The following is a 14,712-nucleotide window of genomic DNA, read 5'->3' as shown; positions in this document are numbered from 1 at the left end:
AGTGTTAGTTCATTCATTTTGTTTCGTATGTAGTCTGTAGTTGAATCTTTGAAAAGACAAATACTCCCTCCGTTCCTAAATATAAGTCTTTTAAACGATTTCACTAGATGTCTACATACGAAGCAAAATGATTGAATGTACACTCTAAAGTATGTCTATATACATCCGTATATAGTCTATTAATGAAACTTCTAGAAAGACTTATATTTAGGAACGGAGGGAGTATATAGGAACCAAAGGGGTAGAATTCTGTGAACCAAAAGCACCCTGCAAATTTGCCTTAACATATTCTTTTAGAAGCTAGAGCACCAAATGATTACAAATTTTGTTTTCTTTGTTATTTTATTTTAAGAAGGAAGGTGTGACATAGTGGTGAAAACTTCCCTATTGTGCCAAAGGGTCCTGGATTCGATGTGACGTCACCGCTTTACATCTCACAGAGGTAAGGCTCGCTTCGCATAATCCTTCAGGGGCCCCATCTAGCATGTGAACTTCTAGCACGGGGTCTTTCCATTTTCTTATTTTATTTAAGATAAAATGTATGGTTTAAAATACTTTCTCCGTTCTTAAATATAAGTCTTTTAAAAGATTTCATGAGGGGTCTACATACGAAACAAAATAAATGAATATATACATTAAAATATGTCTATATACATCCGTATGTAGTCCACTAGTGAAATCTCTAGAAAGACTTATATTTAGGAACGGAGGGAGTAAATGAGTGCTAAAGCTTTAGCTAGCTAATATTAGAGGCTTTTTTATTCACATGATTGCAAAAAGAGAAGAAAACACGACTGGAAAATACACGGGAATTGCAATATCATTCCCACTTGAATTCAGCGTGACTAAATTGGTAGTGAAGTGTATATAATCGCAAAGGGAAAACAAGGGACTCTTTGCAAGTGCAAGGAAAATTTCCTAGAAAATCTTTTTTTTTTAAATAAAGAGTTGTATTAATTAAAAGAGGAAATATTATTCTTACAATCTTGCAAGGCCACAGTCAACACACATGTTGGTACTGTCCCTTGCATAACACCACCACACAACTCTCTACGTCCAATTGGGCAAGACCGTGAGCTAACCTATTAACGAGCATGGAGTTTCTCAGCCCGAGCTCATATGAGCTCAGGTGAACAGTAAAATCGTATTAATTTTAAATAATGTTTTAAAAAATCTAACTTTTTTGTGATAAACATTGACAAAAGTTCTAATATCTCACAAAATTTCATCAGAAAATCACATTTTTGTGACTTGTGGCAAAAAAATAAAATCGATACTCTGAAAATGCTACCTTTAAAAGCATTTTGGAGTAACGATTTTGTTTTTTTGCCACGGCTTCGACAAATGTGATTTTGTAATGTAATTTTGCAGGCAGTTAGAACTTTTGTCAATGTTTGTTTGATTTTTTTTGGATTTTACTATTCATCTGAGCTCATTTGTGCTTGGGCTGAGAAGCACACTTTCCCCTATTAACCTTCTTATTTACTTTACAAACTTTAACTTCTTTGTTCCGTGCTTGATGGCATGAAATTCCTTTACAAATACACCAATTTCCGATCTATCGACACATGCGGGGTCGAACGCCTTTGCCACCGAGTTGATGTCTGTCTCGATAACTAAATGGAGATGCTATGTACTGACCTCGAATTTCCTATGAAATCTAGTGCACATAAATCTTTGATTTTTTATATGATTCAATCATCTGAATCAAACAACCCACATACACTAGTAAAATTCCTAAGGATTTTAGTTCTTCAGACCTCCTACGAAATCCTTATAATAAAATAAACCTCTAGTGCTACATTGCCTTACCATATTTCAAAAAACAAAGGAGTATGAGAAAAAGGTCTAGGGTATCATGGCCTGTGAAATCCTACATGTATGGAAACACAGAAATCAATAATAAAAATATGGACAAACTTGAAAGAATAGCTGGAAGCGTCGTGCCTCTCTATGGCAGACGGTTGCATGTTTATATGCAGGGGCCGATCTCCCTGATAGACATACATACTTGGAGTACAAGTCAAGAAAGAGATAAGGAGAGATCGGACCTATTACGAGATAAAGGAGATGATTCGGTTCTATCTCTAGTAACCGAGGGTTTAAACAAAACCATCCTGGATACGTGTTATAGATACCCACATTCCAGGTACAGATATAAACGATGTTTAACACTCTCCCTTAATCACAACTTTGTTAAGTTGAGATTACGTTTAAACTCTTCAAAATTCTTTGTTGGAAGGGCTTTAGTAAACCCATCAGCCACTTGGTCTCGTGAGTGCACAAACCTGATTTCCAACTGTCGATTTGAAACTCTTTCTCAGACAAATTGGAAATCTATCTCAATGTGTTTAGTCCTTGCATGAAACAGAGGGTTGGCAGATAAGTATGCGACACCAAGATTGTCACACCACAAACATGGAGCCTGAGTGCATTTTACACCAAGTTCTCTTAACATCGACTGTACCCAGATAATTTCTGCAGTGGCATTACCTGATGCCTTGTATTCTGCTTCTGTACTGGATCTAGATACAGTAGCTTGCTTCTTTGCACACCATGAAATAAGATTGGGTCCAAAGAAAACAGCAAACCCTCCAGTAGAACGTCTGTCATCTGGACATCCTGCCCAGTCTGAGTCTGAAAAAGCACTGACAAGTGTGGATGATGACCTGTAGAAGGTTAAGCCAACATTCATAGTATTTTTGATGTATCTGACTATATGTTTAGCAGCAGTCCAATGAACAGTAGTGAGTGCATGAAGAAATTGACTTACTTTGTTAACAACAAAAGAAATATCAGGTCTGGTCAGAGTCAAATATTGGAGTGCCCCTACCAGACTTCTGTACCTAGTGTTGTCCTCTTGATTCAAGAGATCTCCTTCTGTAAGTGACAATTTTTCCATGCTAGACAAAGGAGTTGATGAAGGTTTGCATCCTTGCAATCCAACCCTTTTGACCAAATCTGTAACATATTTTTCTTGAGATAGGTGAAGGCTAGTTCCAAATTTCTTAACCTCAATCCCCAAGAAAAAATGAAGATCACCAAGATCTTTAAGAGCAAACTCAACATTTAGATCCTTCAACAATCCTGTCGCTGCCTCATTAGATGAACTCGTGACAATAATGTCATCAACATAAATAAGCACAAAAACAGATGTATGTGACTTATTATAGATGAAGAGGGATGTATCAGATTTGGAAGGTCTAAAACTAAGAGCTTGCAGTTTTTGACTAAGACGTGAGTACCATGCTCTTGGAGCCTGTTTTAACCCATAGAGAGCTTTGTCAAGCTTGCAGACATGAGTGGGTGCATGTTTGTTTTCAAACCCAGGAGGTTGTTTCATGTAAACTTCCTCTTCCAGAACACCATGAAGAAACGCATTCTGTACATCTAGCTGTCTGAGACTCCATCCTCTTGATACAACAATAGACAAGACTAAACGTATGGTAGCAGCTTTTACAACAGGACTAAAAGTATCCTCATAGTCTATGCCATACCGTTGCTTAAACCCTTTTGCAACTAGTCTTGCTTTATAACGATCTATGGTGCCATCAGATTTTCTTTTAATTCTGAAGACCCATTTGCAGTCAATTAAATTTTTACCTTGTTTTGAAGGAACAAGATGCTAAGTCTTATTCTTCTAAAGTGCCATATATTCTTCTTCCATTGCCTTTTTCCATTTTGCATCTGCCAGTGCTTCACTAAGAGTGGCAGGTTCACCTGTAGAACAAGCTAAACCAAACTTGGTTTTGTAATTAAATGGTTTAAGAACTCCTTTTTGTAACCTTGTTTTTGGTGGAGAAGACGCAACAGCTGAACTAGGCACAGAAGATCCAATGCCTGATCCCGAGGCAGATCCTGCTGGTGCACCAGCCTCATCGCAACCGCTCAGATTGTCTGCAGAGTCTGCAGCGTCAGCAGCATGGGAGTGTGGCGAATCCCCCGCAGAAGATTCAGCGGCGGTTGGAGCAGATGCATCAGGCGCATGATCACGCAATGATTGCGCGGAATCAGCGCTGGTCGGGCCACCCATGGGCGCGTTGGAATCAACACCAGTCGGTGTCGGCTCGCCCGTGGGAGAGCGGTGGCGTCACGTGTACGTCTGTGGACCACCCGCCGGCAAGCGAATATAATGAGTCCGTGTGGCAGATGAGGGGCTTGGGTCGCCGCGTCGTGCATGCGCCGGTGCAGGAGGCGTGGTGTCTGGCGCCGATACTTGCGCAGATCCCGGAGTGGATCTCCTGGCGTCCTGGTGCTGCACCGATCCCAAGGAGGATCTTCTGGCATCCTGCTGCTGTACCGATCCCGAGGAAGATATGCCTCCCGACGGGAGACACATAAAATGATGATTATTTGGAGCATCCAAGCCATCATCCGAGACGCCATTTTCTTCTCTATTTGGATCTGCATCATCACAGGGCTCAAGTAGATGGTTATGAGTATTATGCACCTGTTGATTAACACAATTATTTTCCCCTCGATCACAATGGACAAGGTTAGGTTGTAGGAGTAATATTTCTTGACGAAGGAGAGCACCGGCATTGGGATGAAGTGTGGCGAATGGAAACTTGGTTTCATCAAAAACAACATCACGGGAGATGTAAACCCGACCGCTGGATACATCTAGACACTTCACCCCTTTGTGGAGAGCACTATACACAATGAACACACATTGTGTGGATCGAAACATAAGTTTTCAATTGTTGTAGGGTCGAAGGTTTGGCCAGCATGCGCAACCAAAGACACGAAGAGATGTGTAATTGGGTTTAGTTTGAAGAAGCCTTTCCATGGGAGTTTCATAATTGATAACACGGCTAGGCAATAGATTTATAATGTGAACAACAGCAAGGAAAGCCTCATCCCAAAATTTTAGGGGCATGGATGCACCAACAAGGAGAGATAGGCCAACATCAACAATGTGGCGATGCTTTCGTTCGGCTGACCCATTTTGTTGATGGGCATGTGGACAAGACACATGGCGGGAGATACCAATTTCTTGGAAGAAAGAGTTTAGTTTTTCGTACTCTCCTCCCCAATCAGATTGGACAGCAAGGATTTTGCTGTCGAATTTTCGTTCAACGAGTGCTTGAAAATTGAGAAAGACTTGAAACACCTCGGATCTTTTCTTGAGAAGATAGATCCAAGAGTACTTGCTATAGTCATCGATGAAGCTAACGTAATACATGTGTCTACCAACAGAGGAAGGAGCAGGACCCCATACATCAGAAAAAATGAGTTGTAATGGTTTTGTAGACACACTAGTAGATATTGGATAAGGTAACTGATGACTTTTTGCTCTTGGACAAGAATCACAAACTATTTCATTATCATGCTCTCCAACATATGGGAGCTTATTTTTCTAAGCACTCGTTCAACTAAAGAGAAAGCTGCATGTCCTAATCGATCATGTCATCTTGATGAAGATAATTTCGTGGCACTAAGAACTTGTTTATTGGATCGCCTAAGCTCCGGGATCAAGGGGTAGAGCCCTCGAACACATCTACCTCGATAGAGCACCTTCCTCGTGACCTGATCCTTGATCAAAAAGAAGAAGGGGTGAAACTCTAAGAAAACGTGATTGTCAATGGCAATACGATGAACTGAGAGAAGATTTTTAGAGGCGCTGGGAACATCAATATTTTCCTAAGATGAATTTTGCGATGAGGGGTTTTAATAATTGAGTGACCAACATGGTGGATCTTCATACCTTCTCCACTGGCCGTGTGGATATGATCTTGGCCTCGGTACTTCTCCCGCATGGTCACTTTTTCCAGTTCACCAGTGATGTGGTTGGTAGATCCACTATCGACGTACCAGTTCGTGTCTACTCCATAGGATCCGTCAGCTGCTCCAACCACCTTTTCTTCTTGGGACGAAGTTTCATCCTCATCAAACCTGTACCAGCAGTCTTTGGCAGAGTAGCCAAGCTTGCCGCAGATTTGGCACTTGATGGAGTCGGAGCGGGATTTGTTGGAGTTGGAGGGACGGCGATCTTTGTTGTTGGTGTAGGAAGATCGCCCGCCATTGCCACCGTTCTGGCGATGGGAAGGGTTGGTGTTGTTCCCTCCGCCTATGTTCTCCCCCTGATTGAGGGGTGGTCCACGATGACGAGATCCACCGCCACGACCACGTGTGGCCGCGTTTGCGAAGGATTTGAAGCCGCCTGGATGTACTTGCTGGAAGAGGGCCACCCACTGATCGAAGTTGCTCATCTGAGCGAACAGATCGTCGAGGGAGACCATGGTGGTGCGGGCATTGAGTGCAAACACCAGAGGCTCGTATTCCATGTCGAGTCCAGCCAAGATGTAGGAGACAAGCTCTTCATCAGGTAGTGGCTTGCCGGCTGCAGCGAGTTCATCGGCGAGGGACCTCATCTGGGCGAAGTAGGTCGCCACCATCTGGTTCCCCTTGCGAGCATTGGCCAACGCAATGCGGATATTGTTCACACGAGACAACGAGTGCGATGAGAACATGTTCGCAAGCGCCATCCAGAGCTCGTTAGCATGGGCGATCGATGTCACCTACACGAGCACCTCTTTTGACAGGTTATTCAGAAGATATCCAAGTACCTGCTGATCTTCCCTGACCCAGATTGGATGAAGAGGGTTTGGCGTAGCTTCCTCCTTCCCATCCTTGTCCTTGACGATGATGGCCTTGGCGGGTTCCGGCATGGAGCCGTCAATGTAGCCGAAGAACCCAGCTCCTCTGATATGTGGCGTGATCTGAGTCCGCCAGAGGATGTAGTTGCTGCGGGTTAGTTTCTCGGTGATCTGGCCGGAGAGGGCAGCAGCGGTGGGGCTGGAGGAGGCCATGGCAGGAGAGGGGATGGTGGAGGGTATTTGCGGCAGCTAGATGTAGTGGAAGAGAATCGCTCTTATACCATGAAAGAATAGCTGGAAGCGCCGCCGTGCCTCTCTACGGAAGGCGGTTGCATGTTTATATGCAGGGGCCGATCTCCCTGATAGGCATACATACTTGGAGTACAAGTCAAGAAAGAGATAAGGAGAGATCAGACCTATTACGAGATAAAGGAGATGATTCGGTTCTATCTCTAGTAACCGAGGGTTTAAACAAAACCATCCTGGATACGTGTTATAGATACCCACGTTCCAGGTATAGATATAAACGATGTTTAACAAAATTGAGCATAGCTCGAATGTTATGTTTCTTATGGTGGAACCAGCGCACAAGAGTTCAAGTCCTAAATTTGGTGATAGTGCTTGTATTTGCCCGAATTTATTTCAAACTTTACGACAATGTTTGTTGCGAAGCTCCCATTCATTATGAGGCGTCTGCGGTCAATGAAAATTTATTTTTTCGGCTCCATATCTCAAAGGTATTCATAAAGATAGAGTGTACTTGCATGCGTAGAGGTGGGTGTATGTGCGTGTGTTATTATTATTTTTGGTTTTGGAGTCGGTTGAAACTATTCCTTCGTGAAACTTCTCACACAAGTGTAGTTCCTATCATGTTTGATTCAAAAAAAATCAGATTATTTTGACTGTTTCTGAGTTTTATATTTTTGAATAACTATACCCATATCAATAAAAAAAATTCAAAGGGAGAGATCCAATAAATCTCTGTCATTAAATCATGTCAATCCAACAACCTATATTGCTCCCATGGCGAGCGTTCAACCTGTTTAACATGCAATTAATATCATATCAAATATCAATATATACACTATTCATGTTAACACGCAATTAATATTCTTCCTAATATGAACATGCATTGCACATACGCATTTACTAGTAGCTAAAAACAATATGAATGTGACGAATCTAGTTTCAGAAATGGTGCGTGTGTATGAGTTATGCTTGTGTGCATCTTTGATTTCGATAAACAGTGACAATATTTCTCAAAGTAGCATGTTTGTGCCCGAGAGCGTAGTTCTGTCTCTTGGAACCTCATGATCACTTTGTTCCAAGTAAAATAAAATAAAACCAAAAAATAAGTTAAAATGTTAGTTTGCAGCCTGTATAAAAAAAAACTCGGAGATAGTATTACATTTTTTAGAATTTTTCCAGTGATTCTGATTGATGAAAAAGTGGTTCGTTTTTTCTTCGCACCTCATGATCACTTTGTTCCAAGTAAAATAAAATAAAACCAAAAAATAAGTTAAAATGTTAGTTTGCAGCCTGTATAAAAAAAAACTCGGAGATAGTATTACATTTTTTTAGAATTTTTCCAGTGATTCTGATTGATGAAAAAGTGGTTCGTTTTTTCTTCGCAGCTCAAAAAATCAACAGCAAAATCTGGAAACAATAATGAATGAGTTCGAAGACTTCAAAAAAGCAAAAGTTATTGCGGTGAGCGTGGATCGAACACGCGACCTTCAGATCTTCAGTCTGACGCTCTCCCAACTGAGCTATCCCCGCTTCGATGTCTGCTACTTGCACTAAAGCTATTTATATTCAACAGGTAAACTATTTAGATTTGCAATTTTCTTAGATTAATGTACTCGTATGTCTTGCAGTTTCCAGTAAAAAAAAAAGTAGAGTAACAAAATAGCTGGAATCAAAAGAATCGCCAAATACATCCTGACAATTTAATCTCTCGATCCAGAGTACTCCTTGACACACGGAATTGAATACCATGACATTGGTAGACATTCTTGACGCAGAAACTTACAGCTTACAAGAACATCTAAATCCTCGCTAACTCTAACGAGCACTACTCAGCTCTACTCTAGTTCACCTGGATTTGAGCAGCTTCAGCAGCGCCCTCGCCTTGGCCTTGGCCCTGGCGCCGCACTGGCTCTGAAGCAGCAGCAGCAGCTGCGTCACCACCCCGGCGCCCACCGCCTCGCTCCGCGCCGCCCGCGACTCCCTGCACACGGCCAGCAGCGCCGCCGCCGCGTGCTCGCTCCCGTCATTGCTCGACGACATCATGAACACGTGCCTCACGAGGATCCGCGTTGCGCCCGGGGCGCGCGCCACCGCCCTGCGCCCGGCCTCCGTCTCTGCCAGCGCCTCCACCGCCGCGAGCGCGCTGGACACGGCGCCGCCGCCCTTGCCGTACGCCCACCACGACAGGTGCCTGAAGAGCGCGCCGACCGCGCCGTGGTGGATGGCGCTGCCTCGCGCCGGCTCGGCCGCGCAGACCGCGGCGATCGCGCGCACCGCGGCCTCCGAGGCGCGCGCGTCGGGGGCCGGGCCGGCGTGCTGCTGCTGCAGGAGCGGCAGCAGCGCCTGCCACACGCGCGGCGAGGCGGCCACGACGAGCGCCAGGTCCCGCGTCGCCGCGGCCGTGGCGACGGTCTCCAGAAGGCGGCACAGGCCTGCCTTGGCCCGGCCGCTGCCTCGCCCCAGCAGCCGGACGAACGACGCGAGGTTGTCCTCCTTCTTGAGCATGTTGAGGCAGTCGAGCTGCGGCGCGGCCGCGTTCGACGGCATGAGGCTGAGCGCGCACTGCAGCGCGAGCTGCTCCGCCTCCTCCGCGTGGCGTTCCGCTGGCACGGCCGGCGCCGCGTGGAAGACGAGCGGCAGGAGCACGCACAGGAACCCCAGCTGCAGCATGCACGCGCGGCCGACGTCGGACTCGGACGCCAGCGCCAAGACTTTCTTGAGCGCGCCGATCTTGGCGGCGGCGGAGGTGGCGTCGGACTGGAGGCACCGCTTGAGCGCTGCAAGCGACGGATCGTCGTCCGCCGACTCCGGGAGGCTGTGGTCGGTGGTGGCGGAGAGCCAGCGCTCGATGTGGTGGCGTAGGGTGCGGTTGGGCACGAGCACGGTGGTGTCGCCGTCGTCGAGGGCCTGCATTGTGACGGGGCAGGTGCGGTGGCCGTCGGCGAGCCACCGCTCGATGCATTGACGGTCGTACGTCTGCCCCGTGCAGAGCGTCACCGGGTCCGTGAAGATGTCGAGGCTGATCGGACACCGGAACAGGTGCGGCACGCTCATCTTTTGGCACCCGCAGAGATCAGCACGAATCCAGAAAGATATGGAAGAACCTAATCCTTCCTCCAAGCAGGAAAAAGAGAACCAGAAACGAACCAAGAACTAATCAAGAAAACCCCAAACAAGTCTGCAGCTCCGGCCGATCGGTCGAGAAGCCCTTGTAGGCCGCGATCGACTTGCTTCGAGGAATGCGGTCACGCATAAAGCTTTTTTTAAAACTGGTTGGAGGTTGGAGGCACTCACTCCCATGCCACTCCCATCAAGAATCCATGGCGATGTAATGTAACAGCGGCAGACGAAACCCGTGAAGTGACCGCAGCAGGGCCGGTCACTGCCACTGCGCGAGACGCTGGCCCCGGCCCCTATGGCCGTGCTTGGTGCAGATGATGGGCACGAGGCTGGCCAAACAACAGGAGTCGCAGCAGCAGCACAAGTGTCACAGGCAGTACTGGGTATGGATATGGGCTCCCTCACTCTGTCTCTCTGTCTTGGAGGAGGGAGGAGGAGCAAGGAAGACAAGAGAGGAGGAGGTGTGTGCGATGGTCATGGCAAGATAATAAAGGCCGCCGCAGCGGCTGGAGAACTTTCTCTTTTGGTGATAGTCTTTGAAAGGGATTGGTCTGGTGATTGGACCAGTACGCCATGAGCGAGGAAGGTTGAATGCGTACTGGAAACATGGGGGCGGTCAGACTTGGGGACCGGCCGGAATGCAATGTGCAGCTTGGAACGGAACGGCCAACTTGGAGATGAGAGGCTGCAACATTTTTTAAAATGGATTAATTAGCCTGTTCTGCCTGAAATTTGCAAGTTGCCAGGTAAATGTTTGAAACAGTTGCATTATCCTGCAGCTTGCAAGGTCCGGAGAAATTAGGACCCAAAGCCGATCAACTTTTGAAAGTTATAACGGAATGGGTAAATGTTTCTCTTTTTATCTGTGGGGGTGAATGTCTTTGGTGTTACTGTCTAGATGTGTATGGTGTGGCACTGTTTGCCAAATGTGGACTATTCTGAAGTCTCGACTCTTCAGCAGTAACCTTTTCTTCCCTACTCTACATGGGTCATGATTGTTCCATTTGCAGCAGAAGATACTAGTAGATTGTACATTTAATGACTGTTATTAGTGTAGGCTATAATGGCCTCAAATCGACATTATGGCAGAAACATGACTAATCCGCTAGATCCTTCCTTTCCCCTTCATTTTCGGTGAATCTGAATTTGTACTCCATTGTATCATTGTTTACTCGCTAATAACAGTATGTTTTGGTCCAGTTTGTCAGAAAATGTTGGGATAACAGCAACAATTGTGCTGCAGCTCCACGACAGAGAGAGAGAATCTTTCTTACAAGACAAAGATCGGTATACTAAAGTATGATCTGCACAGTTGAAACTAAGAAACTCCATCGGCTCCTCGAGCGACCCACTAAGAGTAAACAATGCAATTCCGTAGGTGCTAATGGCAACTTAATGCGGCTATGACACTGCAAAAGTCTTGGGTTACACTAGACTTTTAGGCAGTGTAGCCTGTAATGGCCAGCAGGATTGCCAGAATTAAGGGGCTGTCTAGGGGTAGGCTAGGGTGGTGCCCTTGATGCGCTGATGATCATATGAGACAGGGATCTAATGAGGCCCTGTTTGTTTCATAAGTCCTAGGACTTTTTTAAGTCCTAACTTATAAGTCATAAGTCCCTACCTGTTTGTTTACAGGGACTTATAAGTCCCGAGTTCCTACCTGTTTGTTTACAGGGACTTATAAGTCCATGTTGCACCTAATAAAATACACTTGTTCACATAACCCTTGTTCATACAAATGAATTGCAGAATAGTGACAACCGAAATAATAATTGTTCATAACACTTGTTCATACAAACGAATTAACACTTGTTCATAAGAACCAAAATAAGACAGAGTACATAACAACCGAGATAACAGAAATTACAGAAGCGAAGAACACTTCTCCATATCATTGTTGTTTCAAGGACCACAACCCATCAGCGACCCAAGCTCTGAATTGATTCATAGCAGCACTGTCCATCTCATTTGTTGAATCATTTGTTGTAGTCGTTGGCATAGACAATGGTACATAATTTTCATCTTGATCACACAAGTCGAAATCTATATCGGCGAGTTGGCTTTGTCTAATAAAATTGTGCAGTGCAATGCAAGCCACAATTATTTTGCTTTGTTTCTGCTGTGGATAACTAGGCAAGTGAAACAAAATCCTCCACTTGTTCTTCAGGACTCCAAAACACCTCTCGATGACATTTCTAAGTGAAGAATGGGTGAAATTGAAGTGTTCCTTTTTTCCTCTAGGCATTGTGCCATCACGGTACTCCTGGAAATGATAGGTTAAACCCTTGTATGGTGAAAGATAACCCAGTCTATTTGGGTACCCTGAGTCGACAAGATAGAACTTATTAGGTGGAGGTTTTGGAAACTTGTCACCAAATCTGGATCGGGCATCATTGAAGACCCTCATGTCATGCACTGATCCTGGCCAACCAGCTAGGACAAATGTGAATCTCATATCAAAGTCACACACACACATCACATTCTGACTCTTCTCCTTATGTCTATTCCTATGCTGGGCAGCAGTGGCAACTGGTACCACAACTTGTATGTGTGTACCATCTATTGCACCAATGCAATTATCCATAAACGGTGCATACTTTCTAGATCTTAATTTTAAATGCACAGTCCTGAATTGACGATCTATTGGCCTGATGATGTCTTTTGCAAGCTTGATCAGACATGCCAAAACCTTATCAAACTTCCTTACAATTGTCTCCAATGACCTAACAAATCTGTTTTCTGCTTGCCTTACAGATTGAGGGGAACCTACTATCCATAGAAACAGGCCTAGAGACTCAACTGATGACATTCTTTTAGTGGACTTCAAACCATAGGAATCAACAAGCACACTATGCAATTTCTCAAACACTGGTCTGTGCATTCTAAACATGTTGTAACAGGCCGTTTCGTTGTGTAGTGTTGTCAAAACCCAATCATGCCCAGACTCTATTGGTACTCTTCTAGGTCCTTTGTTACAGTACGAGTCCAAGTGGTACATACCAATCATGCAGGCCATCTGCATCATTCTTCTCTTTCTTTTTTGGTGCATGAACAACATCAGTGCTTCGTCATCACTGCTGCTCCCATCATCACTGCTTATTCCATCAACACTGTTGTCATCATCCTGAAACATGCAAACATTAGTACAACTTATTCATCATGCACCACCTCTGGAACTTGAAAACATTAGTACGTGCAAATTAAACACTTGAACATGGAATGGTCATTTAACAAGGTCACACAACACATGTCCATTACATAGTTCTATTAAAAAGGACAATCAAGATAACTAGTACACTAGTACAACTTCTTCATCATGCACCACCTCTTCAACCAAGTCAGCCTAGCCTCATTAGTTGAAATGTTCTCAAATATGACTCTGTTTGCCTCATCTGCAAAAAATTGAGTCGCCATGAAGTACTCAACACTTGTTTCTTCTGCACCACATTTAACTGCCAACAATTGACAATGAGTAATGGATTCCTTAGTGTTGTTTGATTTCTTCTCTCTTGCCTTGTCCTTTGCTTCCTGCCTTTTGTTTGCATATTCAGTGATCATGTCAGAAGTGTTATCACTGTTAATAGTATTGATGAGCCCTGTCATTAGTTTCACCATTGGGCTCTTGTGTTTCTTTCCTGGGCTTGAAGCTGACTGTTCACCGCCGCTGCTCCCCCTCTTCTTGCTCGTGGTGCTCATTGGACTCTCCTCATTTCCATCATCGGCAACATCATATTCTTCTTCATCATCTTCATCTAAGGGCACATAAGCTGATGATCCATCAACTGCCACACCTTGAAATAGCTCTATTAGCATATCCAAATACTCAGGATTGCCACCCTTGAATTTTCTGACATCTGGTCTCTCCTGCATCATTAGTTAGATAATTAGTACAAGGCTGAATAATGTAAACAAGTGTGAGCAATTCAGATGTAATTGAAAAATAATGTATGTACCTTAATTATTTTTTTCCACCACTCATTTGATGCGGTTATAGCTCCATCTCCAGTTCGGCCACAACCAGTTTGCTGCCCCAACCACATCCAAGCAGTATAGTAGCTCTTGAGTCTAGCAATGCAATTTTTGAATTGCTTGGTACTATGCAGGAGGCCCACACGCTGATAAATTTTTTTCTTCATGTTATTGTATGCTCTACTTGTCCAAACACCATTCACACAGTGCCCATCCCTAGCTTCCTCACAGGCGATGTTACAAAATAAAGTAATATGCGCGTCTGTCCAATCGGCCTTTGCAATGGTTTTCTAAACAAAAATAACAAGTACACAATTCAAACATAAATAACAAGTAGACATTTCAAACCAAAAATAACAAGTTCACACAATTAGCTAGCACAAAAAAAAGATGAATTTTAACGCTGATACAAAAAAAGAACTATATACATAATTTAAAAAGTTACCTCTCCAAAACCATTGTTGTCATCTTCATCTTCAAAGCCTTCATTCTCGTCGACATCTTCTGAAGACGCAGCAGTTGACGACACACGTTGCTTCCCCGCAGTTTTTCCTCTAGTGCCGACAGATGAGGACGCATTGGCTCGACCTACGCCGCGCCCGGTGACCTGCGACACGGTCCTCCCACGGCCTATGACGCCCCCCTCAACGGCAGCTACGGCCGGGGCGACGAACGGACACAGGTGAGAGCCGGCTCGACCTCCGATGTTCAGAGACCGGCTGCGACCTCCTCCGCCCTGGGGCATGGGCCTACCACGACCAGGTCCGATCGGAGG

At 44.7% G+C, this 14,712-nt stretch overlaps 1 protein-coding gene and 1 non-coding gene across 2 annotated transcripts; both read right to left on the bottom strand.

The window, feature by feature from the left end:
• Positions 1-8,305: 8,305 nt before the first annotated feature.
• TRNAF-GAA lies at positions 8,306-8,378 on the bottom strand. The gene has a single exon. It is a non-coding gene; the product is annotated as a tRNA-Phe (tRNA).
• A 145-nt stretch (positions 8,379-8,523) lies between these two features.
• On the bottom strand, positions 8,524-11,089 carry LOC123430304 (U-box domain-containing protein 26-like). Its single transcript, XM_045114174.1, has one exon. The coding sequence runs from the start codon at positions 9,900-9,902 to the stop codon at positions 8,694-8,696; it is 1,209 nt and encodes a 402-aa protein (XP_044970109.1). The 5' UTR covers positions 9,903-11,089; the 3' UTR covers positions 8,524-8,693.
• Positions 11,090-14,712: the final 3,623 nt, after the last annotated feature.

This window comes from Hordeum vulgare, chromosome 2H, assembly GCF_904849725.1.
Source record: "Hordeum vulgare subsp. vulgare chromosome 2H, MorexV3_pseudomolecules_assembly, whole genome shotgun sequence".
NCBI lineage: Eukaryota > Viridiplantae > Streptophyta > Magnoliopsida > Poales > Poaceae > Hordeum > Hordeum vulgare.
Note: the sequence above shows the minus strand (reverse complement) of the source record. Positions and strands in the feature narration are given on the sequence as shown.